The sequence below is a fragment of the Gallus gallus genome, chromosome 4 (genome assembly GCF_016699485.2).
Source record: "Gallus gallus isolate bGalGal1 chromosome 4, bGalGal1.mat.broiler.GRCg7b, whole genome shotgun sequence".
Classification (NCBI taxonomy): domain Eukaryota; kingdom Metazoa; phylum Chordata; class Aves; order Galliformes; family Phasianidae; genus Gallus; species Gallus gallus.
This window is the reverse complement of record NC_052535.1, coordinates 90,249,167-90,276,057: the sequence shown is the minus strand read 5'-3', so window position 1 is coordinate 90,276,057 and position 26,891 is coordinate 90,249,167. Positions and strand designations below refer to the sequence as shown.

Below are 26,891 nucleotides of genomic sequence, written 5' to 3'. Positions count from 1 at the left end.
GAACCCAACGGGGGGCCTTCAAAACCCAACAGGGGGCCTTCAGAACCCAACGGGGGGCCTTCAAAGCCCAACTAGGGGCCTTCAGAACCCAACGGGTGGCCTTCAAAGCCCAACTAGGGGCCTTCAGAACCCAACGGGGGGCCTTCAAAACCCAACTGGAGCCCCCCAAAACCCAACTGAAAGTCTTCAAGTCTGACTGGAGACCTTTGGAACCTCAGCCAACGTGTGAAGGCATCAGCACGTGTGGGAAGATGTGACTGGAAAGGAGGGAGGCAGCCAGGAATTAAGCATTCCTGTGGAGCCCCTTGGCCCTAACAACGCCCCTTTTTTCTCATGGGAGAGCCGGCACTTTGGGGTGGCCTTTCCCTGGCTCCCGTGGGGCTCTGGGGTCAGATGCCTTCATCTGACCTACTGGGGTTGTGCTGCTGTTTCCTGGCCTCACCACTCCACAGGAGCGGCTGCAGATGGGTCCGTGTGCACTTTTGGACCTCGTTGCACACGGGGTCTCTGAAAGAGCCAGGCGCTGAGCTCCTGCCCCCACCAGGGGGGTGCCTGCTGCCAACCTGGTACCCTGAGCTCACCCAACGCTGTGCCCTCCAGGTTGCCAGTATTACTACCTGCCCTGGGGCAACGTGAAGCCCGTGGTGGTGCTGTCCTCCTATTGGGAAGATATCAGCTACCGAACCGACACTCAGAACCTCCTCCAGCACGCAGCAGACAGGCTGGTGAGTGCATGGTGACACCGTTGCATCCCTCTGTGTTGTGCATGGGGGTTGGGGGGATGGAGCCCACCTGCAGTGGGGTTGGGTGTGGTGTTTGACGGTGACCCGGGTGTTACGTTCGAGGTGTGGGAGCCACAGCAGGGGCTGGTGATGCCACCTCTGTGTGCCCCCAAAACTGGGCTGCTTCCTCTCTTTCATGGTGCCGTGCAGCTGGGTGGGAAATGGGGCGACCACCCTCATCCTGTGGGGTGACAGTGGGATGCTTCACCCAAGTGGGGAACCAGCGGGGGAAGCATTGCTTCCTTCCCCTTTGGAGCGATGAGTGGGATTTCTTGCCGTGCTCTGGGAGCTCCAAGAGGAGCCCACCCCGCAGTGCTGAGCTCAGTAGGACCAGCTGGGAGGTTCTGAGCTGGGGGGGCCGCACCGGGGAGGTGGGGTGTGGGATGATACCCCTTTGTTGTTCAGGAAGCCAACCTGGAGCGGGTCCACCTCGCGCTCAAGGCCAACGGCGCGCCGGGCGAGCTGGAGTCCCTGGCTGCCCAGCTGATGGACGACGTGATTGCAGACTGCAGGTATTGCTGCCACCTCTCACACTTCTCACCGCGTTTTGTTGCAGGAGTGTTTGTTTGTCTTGGAAAGGAACGGCTTCTTGCTTCTTTTTCTTTCCTCCATGTGCTTTGCGTGTGTCCGTGCAGGGCGCTGGGTTTCTTGGGTGCCCGTGGTTGGACTGGGGATGGAGGTGTTGGGTTGGGTGACATGGATGTATGTCCCACTGTGGGACAAATCTGTCCCTCTTGGCTGTCCATGGTGTCACCAGACCTGCTGGGGTCATTGTCCCCATGTATCCCCCTGGCCTTCATGCTGGGGAGGTGCTGCCTTCTCCTTTTGAGCCCCGATCCCGCTGTGCAGAGCTCACCTGGCCACATGTCTGTACTCACAGCCCCCCCCGTCTGTTTTGCTTTTGAGCATCATAAAGACATGTTTTGCCACACACACAGCTGGACTTGATGATCCTAGAGGTCTTCTCCAGCCTTAAAGACTCTGTGGTTCTACCAAAGACACACATCAGGGAACCACAGGGCTCGTTCAGAAGGAACTTGGGCTGGATTTTGGAGCGATGGGGCAGCTCTGCTGCCCTCAGTGCTTCCCTGTCCTGGTGGAAAGGCTCAAGTGTTCTCCAGGCCTTTTCACAACGAGATGTCAGAGTGCTCCTTCCTGGACAGGAGAAGGGCTGGAAGTGGCACTGCGGTGGGTGCAGCTGGGGAAAGAGGAATAGCAGCAAAAGTGCCCCAAGCACTAAGTGCACCTGGCTCAGGTAGCTCCCTCGTGCTGAGTGGCTTGGATTGGAAAGGTCCTTAAAGATCGGAGAACCACGGAATGGTTGGTTTGGAGAAGTCCTTAAAGATCAGAGAGCCATGGGATGGCATGAGTTTGGGTTGGAAATGGCCTGAAAGGTCATAGAACCGTGGAATGGCTTGGGCTGGAAATTCTGAAACCTTCCTTCATCCAATAGCTTGAATCAACTGACACTGTGTGTGCGTGGCCTGGGTGACCTGGTGGGCAGTGGTCAACCAACAGTTGACCAATGATTGACCAACAGTTGACCAGTGGTTGACCAATAGTTGATCAACAAGTTGGCCAGCGGTTGACGAATGATTGACCAGTAGTTGGCAAACAGTTGACCCGTGGTTGACTATGATTGACCAGTAGTTGACCAACAGTTGACCCGTGGTTGACTATGATTGACCAGTAGTTGACCAACAGTTGACCCGTGGTTGACTATGGTTGACCAGTAGTTGACCAACAGTTGGCCAGCAGTTGACCAATGATTGACCAGTAGTTGACTAACAGTTGACCAGGGGTTGACAAACAGTTGGCCAATGGTTGCTCAACAGAACCTGCTTTAGGGGGCTCGGACTGGAGGATCTCCAGAGGTCCCTTCCAGCCCCCTGTGGTTCCGGATTCCGGGAGGAGGGTGAGGCTCAGGAGAGCTTCTCACACCACATCTCTGCCCGCAGTGTTCCGCTGCCCGACGTGCTGGGGAAGGCGGCCAGCACACACCTGGACCAGAACCTGTACCGCTTCCGCAGCACCAACCTGGAGCAGATGGTGCGGGCGGCCCTGAGGCTGAAGCACGAGGAGCTGAGCCTGCCGGCCGTGCTGGAGCAGGCGGAGGACTGGCTGTGCCGGCTGCGTGCCATGGCTGAGGAGGTAACGCCGCCATGTCCCAACCCCCACATGAGGATTGCCACCACCCCGGTGTTACTCATCAGTGAGGTTTCATGGGGCCACGGCGCTCGGTGTAGGGAGGCTGATGGTGTTGGTCTGAAGCTTCGCCAAAGAGCTGTTGGTCAAAGCAGAAGGTTTGAGTCTGTGATGGTCTTTTAGAGGCAGTACTTCGCTCATTTTGCCTTGGTGCTAAAAGAGGGAGAAAACACAGTGGGTTGAGAGACATACAATAGTTAAATTCAAAGCACCAATGGAATGACATCCCCTTAACAAGCTCTACATGTGTGGAGTGACAAGAAGCAATCAAGTGATGTTTGGGAGTATCATCATAGAGTCCTTGGAGTTGGAAGGGTCCTCCAAAGACCAACTGATCCAACCCACAGCCGTAAGTCATCCACCACCGATATTCAAACTCCAATCATAGATTATCCAACACCTCACCACAGTGACTTCTACCTTCTGGTAATGTTGGCCAATGAAGCCGTTGGCGGTGGGGCTTCTCGTGCAGAATCAGCGTTGGGAGATCTGATAATAGGCTGAGGAATGTAATTTAGCAGGATGGGTTTCGGGTAACTCATGAGGTACTGCATCTTTTGGGTTCTTTACCACTACAGATTTGGATTTATTTTACATGGCAGATTAGGTGGAGTCCTGAAAGTCAGTTGGGCTTCACGTGCCAAAGATATCCATGACCGCACACCGTAGGGAAGGTGTAACATTAACCAGGATTGCAGCAGTATCCAGGAATACACGATATTCACTTGCTCATTTTACTTCCTGAGCTTTCTTTTACACATCACATCCCATAGCTGATCTTAAAGGAAGAGGTTGGATTACGGATCTCCTGAGATCCCTTCCAACTGAATGGACTTAGAGCTCGGGGAGCCCCAGAGGTGTCGTGGTCCATTCCTCTCCCATATGGCACTTCGTGTTGCTTTGATTCCCACTGCGAATAGATTGCCGTGACCTGGGCGGGATGCGGGGCCGGGACGCTCAGCCCTATAGGCTGGGGCTGGCGGTGGGGCCTGGAATCCATGGGGTGGGGTGCCCCCATCGTTGTGTAACACCTCCACCCCTCCGCAGCCCCAGAACAGCCTCCCAGACGTGGTGATCTGGATGCTGCGGGGTGAGAAGCGCGTTGCCTACGCCCGCGTGCCGGCCCGCGAGGTGCTCTACTCCCAAAGTGGCCCCAACTGCTGCGGTAGGAACTGTGGCAAGCTGCAGACCATCTTCCTGAAGGTGCGTGGCCTTTCCGTACGCACGTGCGGACCTCAGCTCCTCGTGCACCCCGGGGCAGCTCCCCGGGACCGCTCTCCTGTTCTGTGTGCGGCTCTTTCTGCAGTACCCCCAGGAGGAGGCGATGGGGCCGCGCATCCCAGCCCAGATCCGCGTCCAGCTCTGGTTTGGGCTCTCTGTCAATGAGAAGGAGTTCAACCAATACGCTGAGGGGAAGCTCTCCGTCTTTGCTGAAACCGTGAGCATCTGGCAGGACCCCTCCGCTCCGTGGGTCCTCCTGGAGGAGCAGGGTGTGGGGTGGGCCCTGGTTAGGGTGCGGGTGCTGTGGGGCTCCCATCGGCCCCTTCTGACGTAGTGAAGAGCTGATTCCACCAGCGAGGTGAAGAGAGGGGGATCCGGGTTCCCACCCTCCTCCCTCTTCTTAGGGGTGGAAGCTGGGGGTACCCGCAGGAGGGCGGGGGGCTGCTGGGTGTGAGAGGCTCTTCCCAGGAGATTGGTGCTCAGAATGGCTGTGAGTTCATAGAGCCACGGAGTCCTTCAGGTTGGAAAAGCCCTCTTGAGCTCATCAAGGCCAGCAGTTGACCGAGCGCTGTCAAATCTGCCACGAAACCACATCCCTGAGCATCACACCTCCGTGTTCCTCAAGTATTTCTTAGAACCATGGGATGGTTTGGGTTGGAAGGGACCTTAAAGCCCATCCAGCTCCAACCCCTCCACCACGGGCAGGGTTGCCACTCTCTAGACCAGCTTGCCCACAGCCCCCCTGTACCCCAGGATCTGTCCAGCCGGTCTCACCCCACTGCTAACACCAAATCTCTTTTGGGATCTCAGTACGAGAACCAGACCAAGCTGGCGCTGGTGGGGAACTGGGGCACCACCGGCCTGACTTACCCCAAATACTCCGATGTCACCGGCAAGATCAAGCTCCCCAAGGACAGCTTCCGGCCCTCCACGGGCTGGACCTGGGCTGGTGATTGGTTCATCTGCCCAGAGAAGACGTGAGTGATGTATTTATTGCAAAGCCACATGGCTTGGGTGGGAACCCCAAAATATGAGGTCACCGGGACGCCAGACGGAGGTTGGGGGGTGAGGATGCTCGGAGCATCCTTGGTGTGCAGAGATGTTGGTGGGCAACGTGTTGTATTGGTGTTGGGCGATGACCCAACGTACAGCCTTAGATTTGCAGCTCCCCATGTGCCCCATGTGGGGGAGCAGGGGAGGTGGGCTTGGTGCGGGTGGTCCGGGTGCTCGGGGGCAGTGGGATGGGGTCCCCCCTGATCACCACCACTCGTGGGTGCAGGATGCTGCACGAGGCAGACGCGGGGCACCTGAGCTTCGTGGAGGAGGTGTTTGAGAACCAGGTGCGGCTGCCGGGCGGGCAGTGGATCCACATGTCCGATGCCTACACCGATGTGGTAAGGACTGAGTGGGTCCCCGGGGTGCTGCGTGGAGAGGGGGGCGATGGGTGGTCATTGTTCCTCATGGTGACCCACAGAATGGGGAGAAGGTTCTGCCCAAGGATGAGATCGAGTGTCCTCCGGGCTGGAAATGGGAAGACGTGGAGTGGGACACTGACCTCAACAGAGCCGTGGATGAGAAAGGTATGAGGGGGCAGATTCAGGTATCAGTGCCACCTTACCCTCTGAACTCTCCTGTCTGGGGAGAGAGGGCTGGAGAGCATCTGAGATCACTGAACTGCAGCATGGTTTGGGTTGGAAGGGTCCTTAAAGAGCATAGAACCATAGAATGGCTTTGGTTTGGGTTGGAAGGGTCCTTAAAGAGCATAGAACCATAGAATGGCTTTGGTTTTGGTTGGAAGGGTCCTTAAAGAGCATAGAACCATAAAATGGATTTGGTTTTGGTTGGAAGGGTCCTTAAAGAGTGTAAAACTATAGAATAGTTTGGGTTTGGTTTGGAAGGGTCCTTAAAGGTCATAGAACCATAGAATGGCTTTGGGTTTGATTGGAAGGGTCCTTAAAGGTCATAGAACCGTAGAATGGCTTTGGTTTTGGTTGGAAGGGTCCTTAAAGAGCATAGAATGGTTTTGGTTTTGGTTGGAAGGGTCCTTAAAGGTCATAGAACCATAGGATGACGTGGATTTGGGTTGGAAGGGACCTTAAAACTCACTCAGCCCCCTTCTTATGTGGATGGATGTGAAGAGGGGTGGGAGGCGAGTTGGGGGTTCTTCTCCCACCCTCACCCCGCTGTCCCCGTGTCCCCCAGGCTGGGAGTACGGCATCACCATCCCTCCGGACCGCCGGCCCAAGGCCTGGGTGCCAGCTGAGAAGATGTACCACACCAACCGGCGCCGGCGCTGGGTGCGACTGCGCAGCAGGGACCTGGCCCAGATGGAGACTGTCAGGAAGGTGGGGTGAGAGAGGGGGAACGGGGCTGGGAGCAGCTCGGGGCTGCATCCTCACGCTGTGGGAGGTGCTCGGGGTCGTGCACTGCGGCCCCGAAGCAGGACAGCTCTGTGCTTTTCACCGGGGGGGGTCAGTGTCTCCTTGAGGCGGTGGCATCTCTGCCTGTCGGTGGTTGTGGGGTGGGGGACAAGGCATGGGGCAGAGCTGTGTTGGCCACCTGGGCTCTGTGCCCTGTCCCAGCCCCCGGCTCCCCTCTAGGTGGTGCCATTGGACTGTGAACGCCACACCGCAGCGGGGATCCCGGGAATGGTTTCCCTCTTTTTCTCTCTTTCTAGAAAGTTTTGGATGGGAATGTTTGGGGACCCCATCCCATTTCCCAAAGGGTCGCGGGGTGAGGGCTGACAGAGGTCTGGGGAGGGGCTTTGGGACTGTTAGCTGGGTGAGGGGGTCGCAGAATCACACGGCCATGCAGGTTGGAGACCTGTAGGGTCACCAACGCCAACCCACTGAGCACGTCCCCCAGGCCACATCCCCGTCATTCTGGGACACCTCAAGGATGGTGGCCCCACTCCCCCCATGGGCAGCTGTGCCAATGAATCATAGAACCATAGGATGGCCTGGGTTACAAAGGCCCACAGTGCTCATTGAGTTCCAACCCCCTGCCATGTGCAGGGTCGCCAACCAGCAGCCCAGGCTGCCCAGAGCCACATCCAGCCTGGCCTTGAATGCCTGCAGGGATGGGGCATCCACAGCCTCCTTGGGCAACCTGTTCAGTGCGTCACCACCCTCTGGGTGAAAAACTTCCTCCTAATATCCAACCTAAACCTCCCCCATCTCAGTGTAAAACCATTCCCCCTTGTCCTATCACCACCTGCCCTCACAAACAGCCGTTCCCTGTCCCATTTATACACTCCCTTCAAATACTGGAAGGCCACCGTGAGGTCCCCCCGCTGCCTTCTCTTCTCCAAGCGGAACCATCCCAACTCCCTCCACCCTCCACAAACAGCGACCCCGGGAGGGCTCAGAGCTGTTGGGAGCCCACAGCAGCTCCAAGAAGCCGAGCAGAACCCCCCCACCCGCAGTGACCCCCCTCCCCGGTGGTGCTGAGCCCCCCATGGCTCTGCCCCGCAGCACAAGCAGGACGAGCAGGACGGCGAGGGCTGGGAATACGCCTCGCTGCTGGGCTGGCGCTTCCACCTGCGGCCGCGTCGCACCGATGCCTTCCGCCGCCGCCGTTGGAGACGTAGGATGGAGCCCTTGGAGCGCACCGGGGCTGCTGCTGTGTTCGCCTTGGAGGGGGCCCTGGTAGGTCCCCGACCACCACCCATCCGTTCGTGCTAACACACGAGATGAGAACCGACCGCGGCAGCACTGAGCTGCTGTTATGGGGCTTTCCCCCACTCTGTGCTGAGCTTCGCCCCCCGTGAGCCGCCGTGGGGTGAGGGTTGGGCTGCCCCGTGGCACTCGTTTGCATTACAGCACTGCCCCCACCCGGGGGGGTTGGGGGGGTCCCAGCTGTCACCCCACCCCCAGGGGGCGGTTCGATGTCTCCGCTCCATCCCCGAGGGCTCCCCGCCAGCTTTGGGAAGTCCGGGCTAAACCCGCGCCCTGAGGTGCTCCGCGTGGGGTGGACCCAATGGGTTCCCACTCCCTTCCCTCCCACCCAAGGGGAAGGGTTTAGGGACGGGGGAACCTCAGCTCAGCCCACGGTGCCGGGAGGCGACGACCCCCATGTCCCCTTTGTCACCCCATGGCGCGCAGCCCCCCACCCCGCTGCTCTCTCTGGCAGGGAGGAATGACGGACGACAAAAGCGACGATGGCAAATCCGTCTCCACGCTGAGTTTCGGCGTCAACAGACCCACCATCTCCTGCATCTTCGACTGTGAGTCGCTGCGGGGGGAGGACGAAACGCAACGGGGGCACCCCGTGGCCATGCAGCGCCCCGCATCCACCCCGGGTGCCGTCATCGGGCGCGGATGGGGTCACCGTGGCCGCTCCTCTCAGCCATTTCTCGATCCATTCCAGATGGGAACCGCTACCACCTGCGCTGCTACATGTACCAGGCACGGGACCTGGCTGCCATGGACAAGGACAGCTTCTCGGGTGAGCCCCCGTGGTCATGCAGGGACGGGAGTGTGGCTGTGGGGAGGGGGACACGCTGGGACGGTGCTTGGTGGCCCCGCAGCCTCATCCCCGTGGGCTGTGCTGCCCTTCTGTGCTGCCTTTGTGAACCCCAAGCCCTGCTTTGCAGCATCACTTTGAGGCAGCAAAGTGGGGATCCCTATGGCATCCCCTATGGCATCCCCTATAGCATCCCCACAGAACCCCCATACCATCCCTGTAGCATTCCCATACCATCCCCATAGCATCCCTACTGCATCCCCAATGCCATCCCTGAAGCATCCCTGCTGCATCCCCTATAGCATCCTCCCTGTATCCCTACGTCATCCCCACTGCATCCCCCGTGGCATTCCTGCAGCATTCCCTATAGCATCCCCACAGAACCCCCATACCATCCCTGTAGCATTCCTATACCATCCCCACAACATCCCTGTACTATCCCTGCTGCATCCCTATGTCGTCCCTGTAGGATCCCGGCAGCGTTCCCTATAGCATTCCTACTGCATGCCTATATCATCCCCACAGCATCCCCTATACCATCCCCACTGCATCCTGATGTCATCCCTATAGCATCCCTGCAGCGTTCCCTATAGCATCCTCACTGCGTTCCCATACCAACCCCATAACATCCCTATAGTATCCCTACGGCATTCCTATAGCATCCCCTACATCATCCCCACTGTATCCCTATATCCCCCGTGTCATCCCTGCTGCATCCTTGTAGCACTTCCACTGCAACCCCAATACCATCCCAGCAACGTCCTTATAGGATCCCCTATGGCATCCCTATATCACCCCCTGTAGCATCCCTATATCACATCATCCCCTGTAGCATCCCTATGTCATCCCCTATGGAATCCGTATAGCATCCCCTATGGCATCCCCTATAGCATCTCCATAGCGTCCCTATATCATCCCCCATAGCATTGTTGTAGCATCCCGTATGGCATCCCCATAGCATCCCTATATTATCCCCCATGGCATCCCCTATGGCATCTGTATAACATCCCCTATACCATCCCTTATATCATCCCCTATGGCATCCCCATAGCATCCCTATATCATCCCCCATGGCATTGTTGTAGCATCCCGTATGGCATCCCCATAGCATCCCTATATTATCCCCCATGGCATCCCCTATGGCATCTGTATAACATCCCCTATAGCATCCCTATATCATCCCCTATGGCATCCCCATAGCGTCCCCATATCACTCCCTGTAGCATCCCCTGTAGCATCCCCTGTAGCATCCCTCTATCATCCCCTCTATCATCCCCTATAGCATCCCCTGTAGCATCCCTCTATCATCCCCTATAGCATCCCCTGTAGCATCCCTCTGTCATCCCCTATAGCATCCCCTGTAGCATCCCCATACCACCCCCGCTGCATCCCTACAGCACCCGCTATATGACCCCACAACATCCCCCATAGCTCCCGGCCTTCCTGTGTTAATTACTCGGGCTGTGAAGGCGCGTGGAGCCCCGTGGTCAGTGGGGCACGGCGGGGATGGGCTGAGGTTGGGCTCAGCGGTGGTCTGAGGGTCTCCTCCACCCATAGGGATTCTCATGGGGTATCTAAAAGGTTTCTGTCGAAGTCCCTCATCGGGGCTTTGTAGGGATGGAAGTGCCCCACAAAGGAAGGGTTTTGCCCAGGTTCTGAGCTGCCTCTGAGGTTTCTGCATAGATAAACTGCCAAGCTGTGCCCTCGGGGTGGTGGCCTCAGCTCTTCAGAAGGGGAATGGGCAGAGGTGGGCTTGGCGAACAGCAGCTCCGAAGGGGAGCATTTTGGGTCAGCGGGATGGAAGCTTACAGAGCCCCACGTGTTGTGGGGTGGGTTCGGGAGGGGTGCTCCTTCCCTCCTGGAGGGCCTCAGAGAGGCTCGTGGAGGTCAGGGATGGTTCCTCGTGGAGGTCGGGGATGGTTCCTCGTGGAGGTCGGGGATGGTTCCTCGTGGAGGTTAAGGATGGTTCCTCGTGGAGGTCGGGGATGGTTCCTCGTGGAGGTCAGGGATGGTTCCTCGTGGAGGTCAGGGATGGTTCCTCGTGGAGATTAAGGATGGTTCCTCGTGGAGATTAAGGATGGTTCCTCGTGGAGGTCAGGGATGGTTCCTCGTGGAAGTAAAGGATGGTTCCTCGTGGAGGTCAGGGATGGTTCCTCGTGGAGATTAAGGATGGTTCCTCGTGGAGGTTAGGGATGGTTCCTCATGGAGGTTAAGGATGGTTCCTCGTGGAGGTCGGGGATGGTTCCTCGTGGAGGTTAAGGATGGTTCCTCGTGGAGGTCGGGGATGGTTCCTCGTGGAGGTCGGGGATGGTTCCTCGTGGAGGTCGGGGATGGTTCCTCGTGGAGGTTAAGGATGGTTCCTCGTGGAGGTCGGGGATGGTTCCTCGTGGAGGTTAAGGATGGTTCCTCGTGGAGGTCGGGGATGGTTCCTCGTGGAGGTTAAGGATGGTTCCTCGTGGAGGTTAAGGATGGTTCCTCGTGGAGGTCAGGGATGGTTCTTCGTGGAGGTTAAGGATGGTTCCTCGTGGAGGTCGGGGATGGTTCCTCGTGGAGATTAAGGATGGTTCCTCGTGGAGGTTAAGGATGGTTCCTCGTGGAGGTCAGGGATGGTTCCTCGTGGAGATTAAGGATGGTTCCTCGTGGAGGTCAGGGATGGTTCCTCGTGGAGATTAAGGATGGTTCCTCGTGGAGGTTAGGGATGGTTCCTCATGGAGGTTAAGGATGGTTCCTCGTGGAGGTCGGGGATGGTTCCTCGTGGAGGTTAAGGATGGTTCCTCGTGGAGGTCGGGGATGGTTCCTCGTGGAGGTCGGGGATGGTTCCTCGTGGAGGTCGGGGATGGTTCCTCGTGGAGGTTAAGGATGGTTCCTCGTGGAGGTTAAGGATGGTTCCTCGTGGAGGTCGGGGATGGTTCCTCGTGGAGGTCGGGGATGGTTCCTCGTGGAGGTCGGGGATGGTTCCTCGTGGAGGTTAAGGATGGTTCCTCGTGGAGGTCAGGGATGGTTCTTCGTGGAGGTTAAGGATGGTTCCTCGTGGAGGTCGGGGATGGTTCCTCGTGGAGATTAAGGATGGTTCCTCGTGGAGGTTAAGGATGGTTCCTCGTGGAGGTCAGGGATGGTTCCTCGTGGAGGTCAGGGATGGTTCCTCGTGGAGGTTAAGGATGGTTCCTCGTGGAGGTCAGGGATGGTTCCTCGTGGAGGTCAGGGATGGTTCCTCGTGGAGGTCGGGGATGGTTCCTCATGGAGGTCGGGGATGGTTCCTCGTGGAGGTTAAGGATGGTTCCTCGTGGAGGTCAGGGATGGTTCCTCGTGGAGGTCGGGGATGGTTCCTCGTGGAGGTTAAGGATGGTTCCTCGTGGAGGTCAGGGATGGTTCCTCGTGGAGGTCAGGGATGGTTCCTCGTGGAGGTCGGGGATGGTTCCTCGTGGAGGTTAAGGATGGTTCCTCGTGGAGGTCAGGGATGGTTCCTCGTGGAGGTCAGGGATGGTTCCTCGTGGAGGTTAAGGATGGTTCCTCGTGGAGGTCAGGGATGGTTCCTCGTGGAGGTCAGGGATGGTTCCTCGTGGAGGTCGGGGATGGTTCTTCGTGGAGGTTAAGGATGGTTCCTCGTGGAGGTCGGGGATGGTTCCTCGTGGAGGTTAAGGATGGTTCCTCGTGGAGGTCAGGGATGGTTCCTCGTGGAGGTCGGGGATGGTTCCTCGTGGAGGTCGGGGATGGTTCCTCGTGGAGGTCGGGGATGGTTCCTCGTGGAGGTTAGGGATGGTTCCTCGTGGAGGTCAGGGATGGTTCCTCGTGGAGGTCGGGGATGGTTCCTCGTGGAGGTTAAGGATGGTTCCTCGTGGAGGTCGGGGATGGTTCCTCGTGGAGGTCGGGGATGGTTCCTCGTGGAGGTCGGGGATGGTTCCTCGTGGAGGTTAAGGATGGTTCCTCGTGGAGGTCGGGGATGGTTCCTCGTGGAGGTCGGGGATGGTTCCTCGTGGAGGTCAGGGATGGTTCCTCGTGGAGGTCGGGGATGGTTCCTCGTGGAGGTCGGGGATGGTTCCTCGTGGAGGTTGAGGATGGTTGAGGATGGTTCCTCATGGAGGTTGGAGATGGTTCCTTGTGGAGGGCAGAGATGGTTCATCATGGATATTTGGGATGGTTCCTTGTGGAGATTGGAGGTGATTCCTCATGGAGGTTGGGGATGGTTCCTCATCAAGGCTGAGGATGTTTCCTTGTGGAGGTTGGAGATGGTTCCTCATGGACCTTAAGGGTGGCTCCTCATGGAGGTCAAGGATGGTTTTTCATGGAGTTTAAGGATGGTTCCTCGTGGAGGTTGGATGATGGTTCCTCGTGGAGGTTGGATGATGGTTCCTCATGGAGGTTGGGTGATGGTTCCTCGTGGAGGGTGGAGATGGTTCCTCATGGAGGTCAAGGATGGTTCTTCGTGGAGTTTAAGGATGGTTCCTCATGGAAGTTGGGAATGGTTCCTCATGGATGTTGGATGATGGTTCCTTGTGGAGGGTGGAGATGGTTCCTCATGAAGGTCAAGGGTGGTTCTTCGTGGAGTTTAAGGATGGTTCCTCATGGAAGTTGGGAATGGTTCCTCATGGAAGTTGGGAATTGTTAATAATGGTTCTTCATGGAGTTTAAGGATGGTTCCTCATGGAGCTTAAGGATGGTCCCTCACACAGGCTGAGGTCCACACCAGAGGACATTTCGATGGGGAGGTCCCCCAGCTGAGAATAGTGTTGTGTGGGGCTGTGAGCTGGCGGTGCCTGGGACACGCTGGGATGGCCGTTGCTCCCTCAGCCCACGCTCTGTTCTCAGACACGGGGCTCTGTATGGCTGTTGTCCGCCTTCTCCTCCCAAGGTGGCTGGGATTCACCCTTGGCCCTCTGTGTCCCCCCTGCAGACCCCTATGCCATCGTTTCCTTCCTCCACCAAAGCCAGAAGACGGTGGTGATCAAGAACACCCTGAACCCCACGTGGGACCAGACGCTCATCTTCTACGAGATAGAGATCTTCGGAGACCCCAAGAACGTGTCTGACTGCCCTCCCAGCATCGTGGTGGAGATATACGACCACGACACCTACGTGAGTGTGTGGGCACGAGGTGGGCCCTCGTGGTGGGAGGGGTTGGGGTACCACAGGTGGGGCTGTGTGCTCGGCTGCCCAATGCATCCTACATGCCTTCTAGTGACAGCATTTTGGGGGGGGGAGGGGATAACCCCAATCCTCACCAGACCAGCTGCTGATACAGCTCTTGGGTTGGGCTCAATCATGGAACCATTCAGGTCGGAGAAGACCTCCAAGGTCCCCAAGTCCAACCCCAGCCCACCCCACCGTGCCCACCGACCCTGTCCTTTAGTGCCACATCTCTTTAACACCTCCAGGACGACTCCACCCCCACCTCCATGGGCAGCCTGTGCCCAGAGCCCCCCAAAATCCCCTATGCATCTCAACGATCCCTACGGATCACCCCTTCCCGCTCCGGGCGCTCCGTGATGCCACTCCGTATCACATCTGGAGCTCCTGCTGTGGGAACTGGCAGAGGATCCTCACCCCCTCCTTAAGTTCCATGCCCCGCAGTGAGCGTGTGGTTCTGCTGGGGATGGGCAGCGCTGACATCTCTGCTGCTCTCAGGGCGCTGATGAGTTCATGGGGCGCTGCGTGTGCCGGCCCAGCCTGCAGCGCGCGCCGCGCCTCTCCTGGCACCCCATGCTCAAAGGCGGCAGGAACGTCGGCGAGCTGCTGGCTGCCTTCGAGCTCATCCAGAGGGAGAAGGTGAGCCTCTCCTCCCGCTCCACCCCAGCAGTGTTGCGGCCGTTCTCAGCGCTGTTGTCCCCTCTGGGCTCAGCAGCTTCCCAGCGTCGGTGCGCAATGAGCAGAGCGGCGGGATGGGGGCTGGTGCTGATCCACGTGCTGGAGTGCTGCTGCGGGTCCCGGCGGTGCTCCTGCAGGGATGCATGTCCTGCTGCTCCTCCTGCAGGGATGCGGGTCCCTCTGCTGCTCCTGTGGCGTGGATGCGGATTCTGAACCAATGTAGCTCCCGCTACTCCTCTTGTAGGGATGCATGTCCCAGCGCTCCTTCTGCACCAGTGTACGTCCCTCTGCTCTTGCTGCAGGGATGCAGCTCCCAGTGCTCTTCCTACAGAGATGCATGTCCTGCTGCTCCTCCTGCAAAGATGCATGTCCTTCTGCTGCTCCTCCTGCAGGGATGCATGTCCTTCTGCTGCTCCTCCTGCAGGGATGCATGTCCCACTGCTCCTCCTGCAGGGATGCATGTCCCGCTGCTCCTCCTGCAGGGATGCATGTCCCGCTGCTCCTCCTGCTGCACGGATGCAGGTCCTGCTGCTCCTCCTGCACCACTGTAGGTCCCTCTGCTCCTCCTGCAGGGATGCGTGTCCCACTGCTGCTCCTGTTGCATGGATGCAGATGCTGCTTCTCCTGCACCAACGTAGATCCTGCTGCTGCTCCTCCTGCAGGGATGCAGGTCCCAGCGCTCCTCCTGCTGCATGGATGCAAATCCCACTGCTCCTTCTGCACCAATGTAGGTCCTGCTGCTCCTCCTGCAAGGATGCAGGTTCCCGGTGCTCCTCCTGCTGCATGGATGCATGTCCTGTTCCTCCTGCATCCTCCTCCTGCAGGGCTGCAGGTCCAGCTGCTGCTCCTGCAGGAGCACCCCACTGCCTGCGTTCTGCAGCCGTTGCAGGTGATCTGGACCCCTGCCCCGCTGCGTGGATTGGGGCTGCTGTGGGGACTGGGGCTGCACCCCCCAGGGCTGCTGATGTTGGCTGTGCTATTGCTTGCTGCCTCCACGTGGGTCTGCAGCTGCTGGTGGGCCGGGGGGAGGTGATGTCCACCCCCTCCTCACCCCGTGCAGGACCTGCAGGAGTCAGGGTTGAGCCCTTGGGTGGGGGTCCTGCTGCGCTCCCCACTGCAGGCAGAGCCCTGCCCTCTGCCAGGGATTTGGGGGCCGGTGTTGGGTTTGGGGGAGGGCTCTGCTGTTTGCCGTCCCCGGGAGCACGAATGGAAATCGTGTGTGTTTCCTCCACAGCCGGCTGTCCACCACATCCCTGGCTTCGAGGTAATGCCTTCCTCCTCAGAATGGGCAGCAAAGTGGAACACGTCCTTTTCCCTTTGGTTTAAGAGCGTTAGGATGGGCTCGGGGGTGAGAGTTGCTCTCATTTGCTAATCTCCTTCTGTTCCCCAAACAGAATGAGCTGTCCTCCGCTCTGGATGAGGTGAGTCCCTCCCATCTCCTCATCGTCACGGGGGAGTCCACTTCCACAATCCATTGTGCTGGGCTTTTAGTAATGCAGGAGGGAGGTGGGCTCCCAATGGCACATTGGTGGTGGGCAGCCCTGGTGGGATGAGCGTGCATGAGGTGCTGTGCCCCACCGAAGGCAGCGTGCCAAAGTAACCCTCTCTCTGCTCTTTCTCCTCCATTCCTTGCTGCTGCTGTGTGTGGACGGGGCACTGCAGCTCTGTGCCCCTGCCTTGTTCTACGAGGGGCTCCTCCGATGGGTACCTTTGTGCTCAAACCCTTCCTCCCCTCCCCTCCCTTCCCTTCCTCTGCCTCGGCCTGGAAACCCCACAGAGGGCCCCGCACAGCCTGGCCCTCCTGCCCCACAGGGTCCCCATCCGACTGACCCCCCAGGGCTGCATCTGAATGGCTGACCCCAACCCCCATGCCACCCCGAGTCTCTGGTGCCCTTCTCAGTAATTAATGAGCCGGGTGATCCATCAGGCTCCTTCCTGATGGAGGGGTGCAGAGCCCAACCTGCGTTGGCGGTCAGGGAAATCTGGGTCCCCCCTCCCTGCTCTATGGGGGAAAATTTTGGAGCCCTCACCTGCTGGCAAAGTGGTGGGTGCATCCTTCTGCCCACAGCCTGCACAGAGGGCTCTACCTGAGCCCAGTCCCAATGCCTACAGGCAGTGGGAACCTCAGGGCTTAAATTAATGGGTGCGTGGCTGTGGCATTGACCTCTGATGGTTGGACCTCCTTGGTGATGCTGTTGAGTGCCCTCTGACCCACCGTGGTGCTCTGGTGGCACTTGGGGGGCTCGTCGCAGCATCCCTGCCCTGCTCGAGGAGCTGTGCTGTGCTAACCCACCCTCTTCTGCTGCTGCTCCATCCCTGCTCTCCATCCCTCCCAGTAACTGGTGCTGGATAGCTGTGGTTTTCATCTCCTCCTCCTCCTCCATCAGGATGGAGATGACTTTAGCAGAAAATGGGGGCTCTGAGGGGCCGTAATGGGAGGGCGATGGGCATGGCGGCCCAACCTGATGCTGTTACTCTTTGGTTTTCAGTCTGAGGACTCTGACCTGCCCTACCCACCGCCCCAACGGGAACCCAACATCTTCATGGTCCCCCAAGGGATCAAACCGGTCCTGCAGCGCACGGCCATCGAGGTGAGTGGCAGGGAGTGTGTGGGGTGGCCAGCAAGAGGGTGACATGGGTAGGGTGGCATCCTTAATGGGAATCCCTGCTTGGGGGTGACACTGAAATGGGTTGCAAGGCAGCTCCATGGGCACAGGGCTGGGGAATGGTTCGGCCCATGAGATACCAACCGGAGATCTCCCTGTACCATTATAACACAGCAAATTTGGCTCTAGGTTTGCCCTGCGTGGATAAACCACGTGCCTTCCACTCCTATCGGATGTAGCTGTCTCAGTGGACCAACAGGTTTCCACTGATCCTCTGTTCCTTTCATGCAGTTGGCACTCTTCCTACTTCTGGGGTGATGAGAAGGCTCCAACCAAGCTGGGGCCGGGGCAGTGAGCTCCATGGGATGCTCAGGTCCTGGGCACAGCACCCTTGCTTTTTAGAATGCAAATCTGCCTCACGTCAGGACGATGGTTACCCCAAACAGAGATGCTTTGTTGATAGATAAGCAGTTGTGGACCTGGTTCGTTGCTCTCCCAGCAGCATTCTGCCCACCTGGATGGTCTTCAATTGCTTGAGAGGCTGAAGGCAGATGCAGAGGAAGGCCTTTGGCTCAGTCTTTTCTCCCTGTTCCCTTTGCCCTGCAGATCCTGGCCTGGGGGCTGAGGAACCTCAAGAGCTACCAGCTGGCCAGCGTCACCTCACCCAGCCTGCTGGTGGAGTGCGGGGGGCAGCTCGTGCAGTCCTGTGTCATCAAGAACGTCAAGAAAAACCCCAACTTTGATGTCTGTGTGCTCTTCATGGAAGTGGTGAGGACCTCTTCGTGGGGTTGGCTGGTAGAGCTGGTTTGGACAATCATTAGAACCACAGAATCATTGCGAGCTGGAGGGAATCACAGAAGGGTTTGGGTTGGTAGGGATCTTCATAGAACCACGGAGTGGTTTGAGTTGGAAGGGATCTTCACAGACACATAGAATGGTTTGGGTTGGAAGGGACCTTCATAGGACCATAGAATGGTTTGGGTTGGAAGGGACCTTCATAGAACCACAGAGTGGTTTGGGTTGGAAGGGATCTTCATAGGACCATGGAATGGTTTGGGTTGGAAGGGACCTTCATAGAACCACAGAATGGTTTGGGTTGGGAGGGACCTTTGTAGGACCATGGAATGGTTTGGGTTGGAAGGGACCTTCGTAGGACCATAGAATGGTTTGGGTTGGGAGGGATCTTCATAGACACATAGAATGGTTTGGGTTGGAAGGGACCTTCATAGGATCACAGAATGGTTTGGGTTGGAAGGGACCTTCGTAGGACCATGGAATGGTTTGGGTTGGAAGGGACCTTCATAGAACCATAGAATGGTTTGGGTTGGGAGGGACCTTCGTAGGACCATAGAATGGTTTGGGTTGGAAGGGATCTTCATGGGACCAATGGTTTGGGTTGGGAGGGACCTTCATGGGACCACAGAATGGTTTGGGTTGGGAGGGACCTTCGTAGAACCACAGAGTGGTTTGAGTTGGAAGGGATCTTCACAGACACGTAGAATGGTTTAGGTTGGGAGGGACCTTCATAGAACTACAGAGTGGTTTGAGTTGGAAGGGATCTTCACAGACACGTAGAATGGTTTAGGTTGGGAGGGACCTTCATAGGACCATAGAATGGTTTGGGTTGGAAGGGATCTTCATAGGACCATAGAATGGTTTAGGTTGGAAGGGACCTTCATAGAACCACAGAGTGGTTTGGGTTGGAAGGGATCTTCATAGGACCACGGAATGGTTTGGGTTGGAAGGGACCTTCGTAGGACCATAGAATGGTTTGGGTTGGGAGGGACCTTCATAGAACCACAGAGTGGTTTGGGTTGGAAGGGACCTTTGTAGGACCATAGAATGGTTTGGGTTGGAAGGGACCTTCATAGGACAATAGAATGGTTTGGGTTGGAAGGGACCTTCGTAGGACCATAGAATGGTTTGGGTTGGAAGGGACCTTCATAGGACCATGGAATGGTTTGGGTTGGAAGGGATCTTCATAGGACAATAGAATGGTTTGTGTTGGAAGGCACCTTCATGGGACCAATGGTTTGGGTTGGAAGGGACCTTCGTAGGACCATAGAATGGTTTGGGTTGGAAGGTACAGCTCCTGTGCTTCATCACCTTCATCATGAAGAACTTTTAATAAGTTGGAGGGGCTGGCAGGGATTTCTGGAGGTCCCATATAAAAGCCCACTTTTCCCCATTTGTTTACACGTTCCTTGCCCTGCGCCCACAGCGTCTGCCCAGCGAGAGCCTCTACAGTCCCCCCATCATCATCAAAATCATCGACAACCGTCCGTTCGGCCGCAGGCCCGTGGTGGGGCAGTGCACCATCCGCTCACTGGAGGAATTCTACTGTGACCCCTATGGTGAGGAGACGGATGGTGCCCAGGAGCAGGCAGGTATGTGGGGAGGAGCTCTGGGGGGGCTCCGTTGGGATGTGTCACAGCCAGCGTGCCCCACGTGGGCATGGCTGAGGTTGCTCCTGGAGCTCGATCAGGAGGTGGCTTTGAGGGTCTCTAACAGCTGGAGCTCATCTTTGTCCTTGCCCTGATTGCAGATGATGTGAGCCTCACGCCCAGGGATGATGTCCTCATTGACATTGATGACAAAGAGCCTCTCCTTCCCACCCAGGTATGGAGAAAGTTGCAACGCTTCCTCAGTTTGTTGGTATGGGAGCAGTGGGACATCCAGGAGGGCATTGCTGGGCCGTGGGTGGAAAGGATGGAGCACTGTGAGGAGCGGAGGGGCTGCAGTGGTGTGGGCACTGTGTGGGTCCCCCTGGTCCCACCAAACCCAGGAATACGGGGATGCATCCCTTTCTATTCACTCCCGGCCATCTTCATGCCATGCACTGGAATGTGTCGCTGTGAGCCTTTGTTTTTTTTGCCTTTGCAAACCTGTTTGGATCACTGAGGAGCATTTTGTTCCCTGCTTGCCCTTCTGCAATATCCTCCTGCACGAGGGTTGGCTCTGCAGCAGCAAAATGGAGGATTTCTGGCACGGTGTTCTTGCATCCATTGCAGTGGGACCCTCAGGATGGGGTGGCACGGGGCTGCAGGGGGTCTCCGTCCCCCCAGTAGATGCCTCGAGCCTTTGGGCCACTTGTGAGCCCACTGAAAACATCTGAGCCTTGGGCCAGCCCTGGAGAGGAGGGAGGTGGCCAGAGTGCTCCTTTTCAGCATTTTCAGAGTGCAAGGCTCGGCCCTTCTTTACCAAAGCAAACATTTCCAAAACAACCCCCCTGCCACGAGCTGAGCTGCGCTGAGCTGAGCGGCTCGGTCGGACCCCAGATAGATTCTCCTCCTTTTGTTTCTTTCAGTTCTGCCCTTTGTTTGGGAGCGAGGGAGGAGGCAGCAGTTTGTTCCCGGAAAGCCAACCCCAGAATTCCCACCATCTCCCTCCCCGACCCCAAATCCTGGCCCTGACCCCACTCCTCCCGCGCTCAGAGGTTGGGTGATGGCCGTGCTGGTGGTCCCACACCCGCAGAGGGGTCGGGGGGGGTGAAGGAGCCCTCAGTTTCACAAGGATGGGGACAGTTCCCAGGTGTGCACCGTGTGTGGCTCTGGAGCTGCTCCCTGGCCTGCCCAGCTTGGCCTCCATCCCCCTGCTGGGTGATGGGAACAAAGGACCGCAGTGTTGTCCCCGTCTGAAAGAGAGGAAACGAGCAGATGCAAAACCTCTCTGCTCTGAGGCTGCGTGGTGCATCGCATCCCAGCGGAGGGAGGGGTTCAGCCCCGGGTCTGCTTAAAGCCAGGCTGTGTGCAGTACTGCAGTTAGCAAATGCAAAGAAAAGCAGCTCCTGGGGCTCACACAAAAGCAGTATTTCTGCAGCGGGATCTTCTGGGCTCAGCCTTTGTGCTTTGCTCCTCCGTAGGATCCACACGTGGTTTGGCTGTGCAAGGACTGAGTGCGTGCATGCGGGTGGCCTTCCCACATGCGTGGTGTGGCTCAGCCCTGCTCGCTCTCTCCTTGTCCTCCACGCTCTCTCCTTGCTCCTCATCCCTGTGGGAAGCAGAGCAGGAAAGACAACCCCAAGGCCCACCTGCAGAAGTTCTCTTCTTGTTGACAAAACCATCACAGGGTTCACAGAGTCCGGGAACCATTACGTTTGGAGAAGACCGCTAAGACCACCCAGTCCAACCCCAACCCATCCCCACCACGCCCCCTCATAGAACTGTAGAAACATTAAGGTTGGAAATGACTTTCGAGACCACCCAGTCCAAGCCCAGCCCACCCCCACCATGCCCACTCAGAGAACTGTAGAAACATTAAGGTTGGAAAGAGACGTCTTAAGACCATCCAGTCCAACCCCAACCCATCCCCACCAAGCCGGAATCACAGGAGCACTAAGGTTGGAGAAGACCTCTGAGGTCAACAAGTCCAACTACCAACTCATCCCTCACAGCACAGCTGTGAGCACCGTGTTCTCTGCTTGACCCAAACTCCACCATGTGCCCAGTTGGACCCCAAGCCCTTGTGTTATGGCGCCCCACTCCGCGGGCCTTTGGCTCATAGGAGGAGGTGCTGTCCTGTGTTGGGACGGACACCACTTCTCCTGCAGTGTGCTTTTGTCTGTTAACCATTGTTTCTCTAACCCTGTTGCTAACCAATCATTTTAATTTGTAGCTTGTGGAGGGCGTGACCAGCTCAGCGCTAATTAACCCGCCAGCTTCTAGGTCCGAGCCTCAAGTAGGTATTGCTTCATTTCTAACTTGCTTGATTAATTGCTTTAATGAACTGTACGTGTGTATGTATGTAAAGATCTGCAAAAATAGAGACGTTTCTTTCTGCAACGGGACGATGCTGAAGAAGATGTTGCGTGGATGTCCCGCCAGAGCCATCCCTCTGGGGTCCCATGGAAACACGGGACAGAGGGAGGTGTCTGCAAAGCTCCGTGCTTTTGACCTGCTTTGGATGGGTGCCTTCAGAATCTGTAAACTATTTGGAATGATTGGTTATTTGCTGTGTTGGCTGGTTCCAAAATCAAAGCACGTATTTTACGGCTTATCCTGTTACCATCAGCTGGAAGGCCTCTTGGTGTTGGATATCTCCTGATGGAAGCGGTTGCCAATGGCCCGTGCTGCAGCCCAGCTGTCCCCAGTGCTCTGGCTGGCTTTGTTCTCCTGGTGCTCTGTCCATGCTTGGGGACACCCCATGGCACTGCTGTTGATGCGCTTGGGGCATGGGATGTGCTTGGGGACAGCCATGGCAGTGCTATGGGACACGCTCGGGGCAGGTCTCTGCAGTGGGCTGAAGGATCAGGATAAGCCAAGGATAACCCGGGGGCAAATTCCTCCTTGGGAAGAGCTTGAGGCGAGGGATGTGGGGAAGTGATGAGCATGGAAAAGGCTTCCTCAGCTCCCTGGGTGTAGGGTGACCCATCCATCCCAGTGCCTTGGGCAGGGTCTCCTGGCTGGGACACACGCTGGAGCAGAGGAGGAGTGCAGATGTGGTGTTCTCTAAGGCTGAGTCCCAGGGCACCATCTGCAGAAACACGATAACCAACATCTGGGGAGGTGAACCCATAAAGGGCCGAGCTGTTCCGGCAGAGATCTGCTTATCCCAGCTGCAGAGCTTCCTCCCAGCAGGGAATCTGCTGCCCAGATGGGAGCTGTGGGGATGTCTGACTCTGGGGTAGCGGCTCAGCTCCTCTAGAGGCAATATTTATTAGTGCTGTAATTATCTATTACTCCCACAGAGACACGTGGCAAAAATTAGAAGGGCAAAAATAACAATTAGGATTTCAGTTCTCCCATACCTGCTCTGCTCCTGGCTTTGCTGTCCGGCCAGTAACTTGTCTGTGCCTCGGTTTCCCCGCCTATGATGTGGCTGAGGTTCCCCAGAACCCAACACACCCATTCCAAGGCAACTCCTCAGCTTTCCACAGCTCCTTTTGCTCCAGGCTGAAATGATCTGACCAATGCATCTTGTGAAACACATTGGGTTGTGTTGGGTTGAGTTGGGTTGGGTTGAGTTGGGTTGGGTTGAGTTGGGTTGTGTTGAGTTGTGTTGTGTTGGGTTGAGTTGGGTTGGGTTGAGTTGGGTTGGGTTGAGTTGGGTTGGGTTGGGTTGAGTTGAGTTGGATTGTGTTGCGTTGGGTTGTGTTGGGTTGGGTTGAGTTGGGTTGAGTTGAGTTGGATTGTGTTGCGTTGTGTTGAGTTGGGTTGCATAGTGTTGGGTTGAGTTGGGTTGGGTTGAGTTGAGTTGAGTTGTGTTGTGTTGGATTGTGTTGCATTGTGTTGAGTTGGGTTGCATAGTGTTGGGTTGAGTTGGGTTGGGTTGAGTTGAGTTGGGTTGTGTTGTGTTGGATTGTGTTGCATTGTGTTGAGTTGTGTTGCATAGTGTTGAGTTGGGTTGGGTTGAGTTGTACTGTGTTGAGTTAGGTTGGGCTGTGTTGGACAGCAGGTCTGCATTGAGGGGCTTAGAGGAGGAAAGGAGCTTAGAGCCCCTGACGTGCGACAATCAGACCCTATAGCCAGTAAGGATATAGAGCAGGCATGTGTTAATTGGTGACGCATGTACTCCCTGGTGCAAGGGGGATCGCTCCACCTAACTTGCACACCGTCAGGAGAAATTGTGCTATAGATATAGGTCGAACTAATACATAATCAGTAGTTGACAGGAATTCGGATACATATTCATTACATTCCCGAGAGCCCATGAGCATGCAGTCCCCCCCCCCATGCACGTGCGTAGTAGGTCGTGATGATGAAGGCTCGTAGTCTTCCTCACTGCAAACTTCTGACCCCAAAGGGGGGGCATCCCCCAAACCGGCTTCAGCTTGCCCTGTAGACACCCAATCACCTCCCTGCCAAATGTTTTTGAGCTGCTCTCCAGTCCTTATCTTTACGGCCTTCATCCTCCTTGTTATTCCAAACCTAGTGCCTGTGAAAGTGCTTGGAATCCCTTGTTTTCTAACACTCTCTACATGAACTATCTCTATTTGCCTCTTATTTCTACTTTGTGAAGCTACTTTCCCTCTTCTTGCTGTGAGGCCCTTCTGTCTATAACTGCAGGGTCCTGTTCTCACTCTTCACCCCCAGCAGCTACGTGCTCAGCCACGTCTGTGCCCCCTGGGTAAAGTCCTACACCGAGATCCATCACAGCTCAACCTCCTCTGGGTAATCTGGAGGGGGATCCAGGATGCTGTATCTTCAAAGGGGCCTGCAGCGTGCGGGTGAAGTTCTGATTGTAAAGGAATTTGTTTTGAATCCAAACTTCTTTGTTTGGGAGATGGCCTATGGGATTGTCAGTACAGGGATACCCTCCTGCTGAGGGCTCTCCTGAGACCCCGGGTGTTCGGGGAGATGCGGGGTCGCTGATGGGATCCCACTCAGGCTTCCTGTGGCTGAAACAGCCCCTGTCCCTCTTCCATCCCAAACCACATCCAAGAGAAAACCCCGGGGATGCTGTTGGCTGTCACCCAACGGCTGAACCGAATCCCCAACCATTCGCTCTCGTGGTGCAGCCGTCACCCCCTGGCTTTTCCATCTGGACGGATTAACATCCTTCACAATTAACATTCCCGCTGCTCTTTTCCCCTCCATCAGTAGAAATCAGCAGAATTATCTAACCTGGCTCTGTCTCCGGGTGCAGAAGATGCCATGGGTGAGGCGCCGGATTGGCCTGAGTGCTTTCTTTGTAACTCAGTACCTGTGGAATGTCGCAGTAAAGCCGCGGTGGTCGGAGCGTGGCTTTGTGAACAATAAAAAGGGGGGAAGCGATGAAAGGCAGCATTTAAAAAAATAAAAATAATATTAAAAAAAAAAGGGAGGCACGGAGGCCTTGGAGTTAATTTATGTAATATTGCTATTAAAAACAATGTCTATTCAAGACAGCAATTTAGAGTCTGCACCGCTGGCTTAAAATATAAACCCAATAAACCTCCGTTACGATTCCTCCATGAGGTCAGTGTGATGGAATTCTGCGGACTTCTAAAATAAGACATCATTATTTTTCAGGAATGTTTCAGGAATCGCAGTCAGAGCCCCTTCGTCTTTGCCTGTGCAGCTTTCAGAAGCGGTGCTCTCGTAAAAACGTTCTCTTCTTGGAACGGCGTCCCCAGAGCTGAAATGCTGTTTGAACAGCAGATGGGGCAAACGCTCCTCCATGGCACCGTGGGGATCTCAGAGCTCTCCATCCCTCACGTTCTGTGATTCTGAGCCCCACCGGTGGGGATAAGCTCAGCCCTGGGAAGCGCTGCTGTCGCCGCTGGGCTGTGCTCACGGAGATGCATCACTGTGCCGTTCTTTGTGTCACTGTGCTGTTCTTTGACACCAGGAGGAAGAATTCATTGACTGGTGGAGCAAATTCTACGCTTCCACAGGAGAGAGGGAGAAGTGTGGCTCCTACTTGGAGAAGGGCTTTGACACCCTGCAGGTAAGTGGCCTGCGTTGGGTCCAGCTTGCTGCACCCCAGCTGTGATGTTCCTCCACTGACTTTGGTTTTGTTTTTGATTGTTGAGCCTTTCTTTCTTCCAAGGGGAAAAAAAAAACCAAACATGTGACGATTTTCCCCAGAGCGCAATTCAGAGCGGTGGTTTTGTTGTTACAAATGACTATATCTATTCTGTCTTGAAAAGCTGACTTTCCTTGCAAAGTGTGTTTTGGTAGCTTTCCACTTTGCAGCCTTCGAGGTTTTGCTGCTTCACTAAGTGGTGGAGGACAGGGGGGAATGGGAATGGGAGTGCTGCTGCCCTGGGGAGAACAAGGAGAGGTGGAGATTGCTGAGGGGTGGTGGTGGTGGGGATTTAGGTGACCCACTGCAAAGAGTGCCAAAAATAACACAGAATCCAAGTAGGACCAAAGCGGAGTAAACCTTCCTGGTCCGAAGGGAAATGCTCCCAGCAAGGAGCAGTGTAGCTCACGGATGACCCTTGGGGCCACCTTGGCACGGTCTGGAGCTTCTGTGATGCACTTTTTGTTTTTGCAGGGTTGCCAAAGTTCTGATCTTCACGTGGGGATGGCAGGGATGTCTCTGTCCCGTTGGGTGGTGCTGCCTTCAGGGTCACTCTTGTCCTGGATCTGCTGGGACTCAGCTGCCCTCTGCTTCTCCTTCCCCAGGTCTATGAGACGGAGCTGGAGCGCGTGGAGGCCTTCGAGCAGCTCTCTGACTTCTGCCACACCTTCAGGCTGTACCGCGGCCGGGCGCAGGATGCCAACGATGACCCCTCAGTTGTGGGCGAGTTCAAGGTGGGCAGAGAGGAACCTGGTGGGGTTCAGTAAGGGCAAGCAAAGGGTCCTGCACCCGGGGAGGAACAACCTCAACAACTGTACAGGTTGGGGACTGAGCTGCTGGAGAGGAGCTCTGCGGAGGAGGACCTGGCAGTCCTGGTGGCCAATGGTTGACCAACAGTTGGCCAGCGGTTGACCAAACGGTGACCATGAGCCAGCAGGGTGCCCTGGTGGCCGAGAAGGTGACACAAATAGTCTGGTTGACCAGTGGTTGACCGTCAGTTGACCAATAGTTGACTATGAGCCAGCAGGGTGCCCTGGTGGCCAAGAAGGCCAATGGGAACCTGCGTGCATTGCAGAGCGTGGCTAGGAGGGCAGGGAGGTGCTGTCCCAGCCACCTCTGTGAGCTGTTGCACGATCCCATCCGCAGTGTGTTTGAGTACATCTGTCCTTCTCAGGGCTCCTTCAAAATCTACCCTCTGCCCGATGACCCACGCGTGCCGCTGCCGCCGCGGCAGTTCCACCAACTGCCAGCCAGGGGTCCCCAGGAGTGTCTCGTCAGGGTCTACATCATCCGTGCCTTCGGTCTGCAGCCCAAGGATGCCAATGGGAAGGTACGCTGCTGTGGGGCTGCTGGGAACCCCCAGCTC

General features: G+C 56.5%; 1 protein-coding gene across 10 annotated transcripts in view; it reads left to right on the top strand.

Annotated features, from left to right (window-relative positions):
• DYSF (dysferlin) overlaps window positions 1-26,891 on the top strand; it is a 61,557-nt gene that overhangs the window by 10,847 nt on the left and 23,819 nt on the right. For 4 of the 10 annotated variants that reach the window (XM_025149872.3, XM_025149868.3, XM_025149866.3 and 1 more), the window contains 25 exons: window positions 601-725; window positions 1,188-1,294; window positions 2,741-2,933; window positions 4,035-4,190; window positions 4,294-4,425; window positions 5,019-5,185; window positions 5,488-5,602; window positions 5,683-5,788; window positions 6,411-6,553; window positions 7,682-7,855; window positions 8,340-8,433; window positions 8,577-8,654; window positions 13,564-13,745; window positions 14,295-14,435; window positions 15,709-15,738; window positions 15,869-15,895; window positions 16,137-16,178; window positions 16,964-17,065; window positions 17,687-17,848; window positions 19,302-19,467; window positions 19,626-19,699; window positions 21,695-21,757; window positions 25,349-25,447; window positions 26,131-26,259; window positions 26,700-26,855. In XM_025149872.3, coding sequence (XP_025005640.2) covers window positions 601-725; window positions 1,188-1,294; window positions 2,741-2,933; window positions 4,035-4,190; window positions 4,294-4,425; window positions 5,019-5,185; window positions 5,488-5,602; window positions 5,683-5,788; window positions 6,411-6,553; window positions 7,682-7,855; window positions 8,340-8,433; window positions 8,577-8,654; window positions 13,564-13,745; window positions 14,295-14,435; window positions 15,709-15,738; window positions 15,869-15,895; window positions 16,137-16,178; window positions 16,964-17,065; window positions 17,687-17,848; window positions 19,302-19,467; window positions 19,626-19,699; window positions 21,695-21,757; window positions 25,349-25,447; window positions 26,131-26,259; window positions 26,700-26,855 — 2,963 coding nt within the window. The remainder of the gene's footprint in view (window positions 1-600; window positions 726-1,187; window positions 1,295-2,740; window positions 2,934-4,034; window positions 4,191-4,293; window positions 4,426-5,018; window positions 5,186-5,487; window positions 5,603-5,682; window positions 5,789-6,410; window positions 6,554-7,681; window positions 7,856-8,339; window positions 8,434-8,576; window positions 8,655-13,563; window positions 13,746-14,294; window positions 14,436-15,708; window positions 15,739-15,868; window positions 15,896-16,136; window positions 16,179-16,963; window positions 17,066-17,686; window positions 17,849-19,301; window positions 19,468-19,625; window positions 19,700-21,694; window positions 21,758-25,348; window positions 25,448-26,130; window positions 26,260-26,699; window positions 26,856-26,891) is intronic. The other 6 variants (XM_025149877.3, XM_025149874.3, XM_025149873.3 and 3 more) reach the window with 3 other exon arrangements.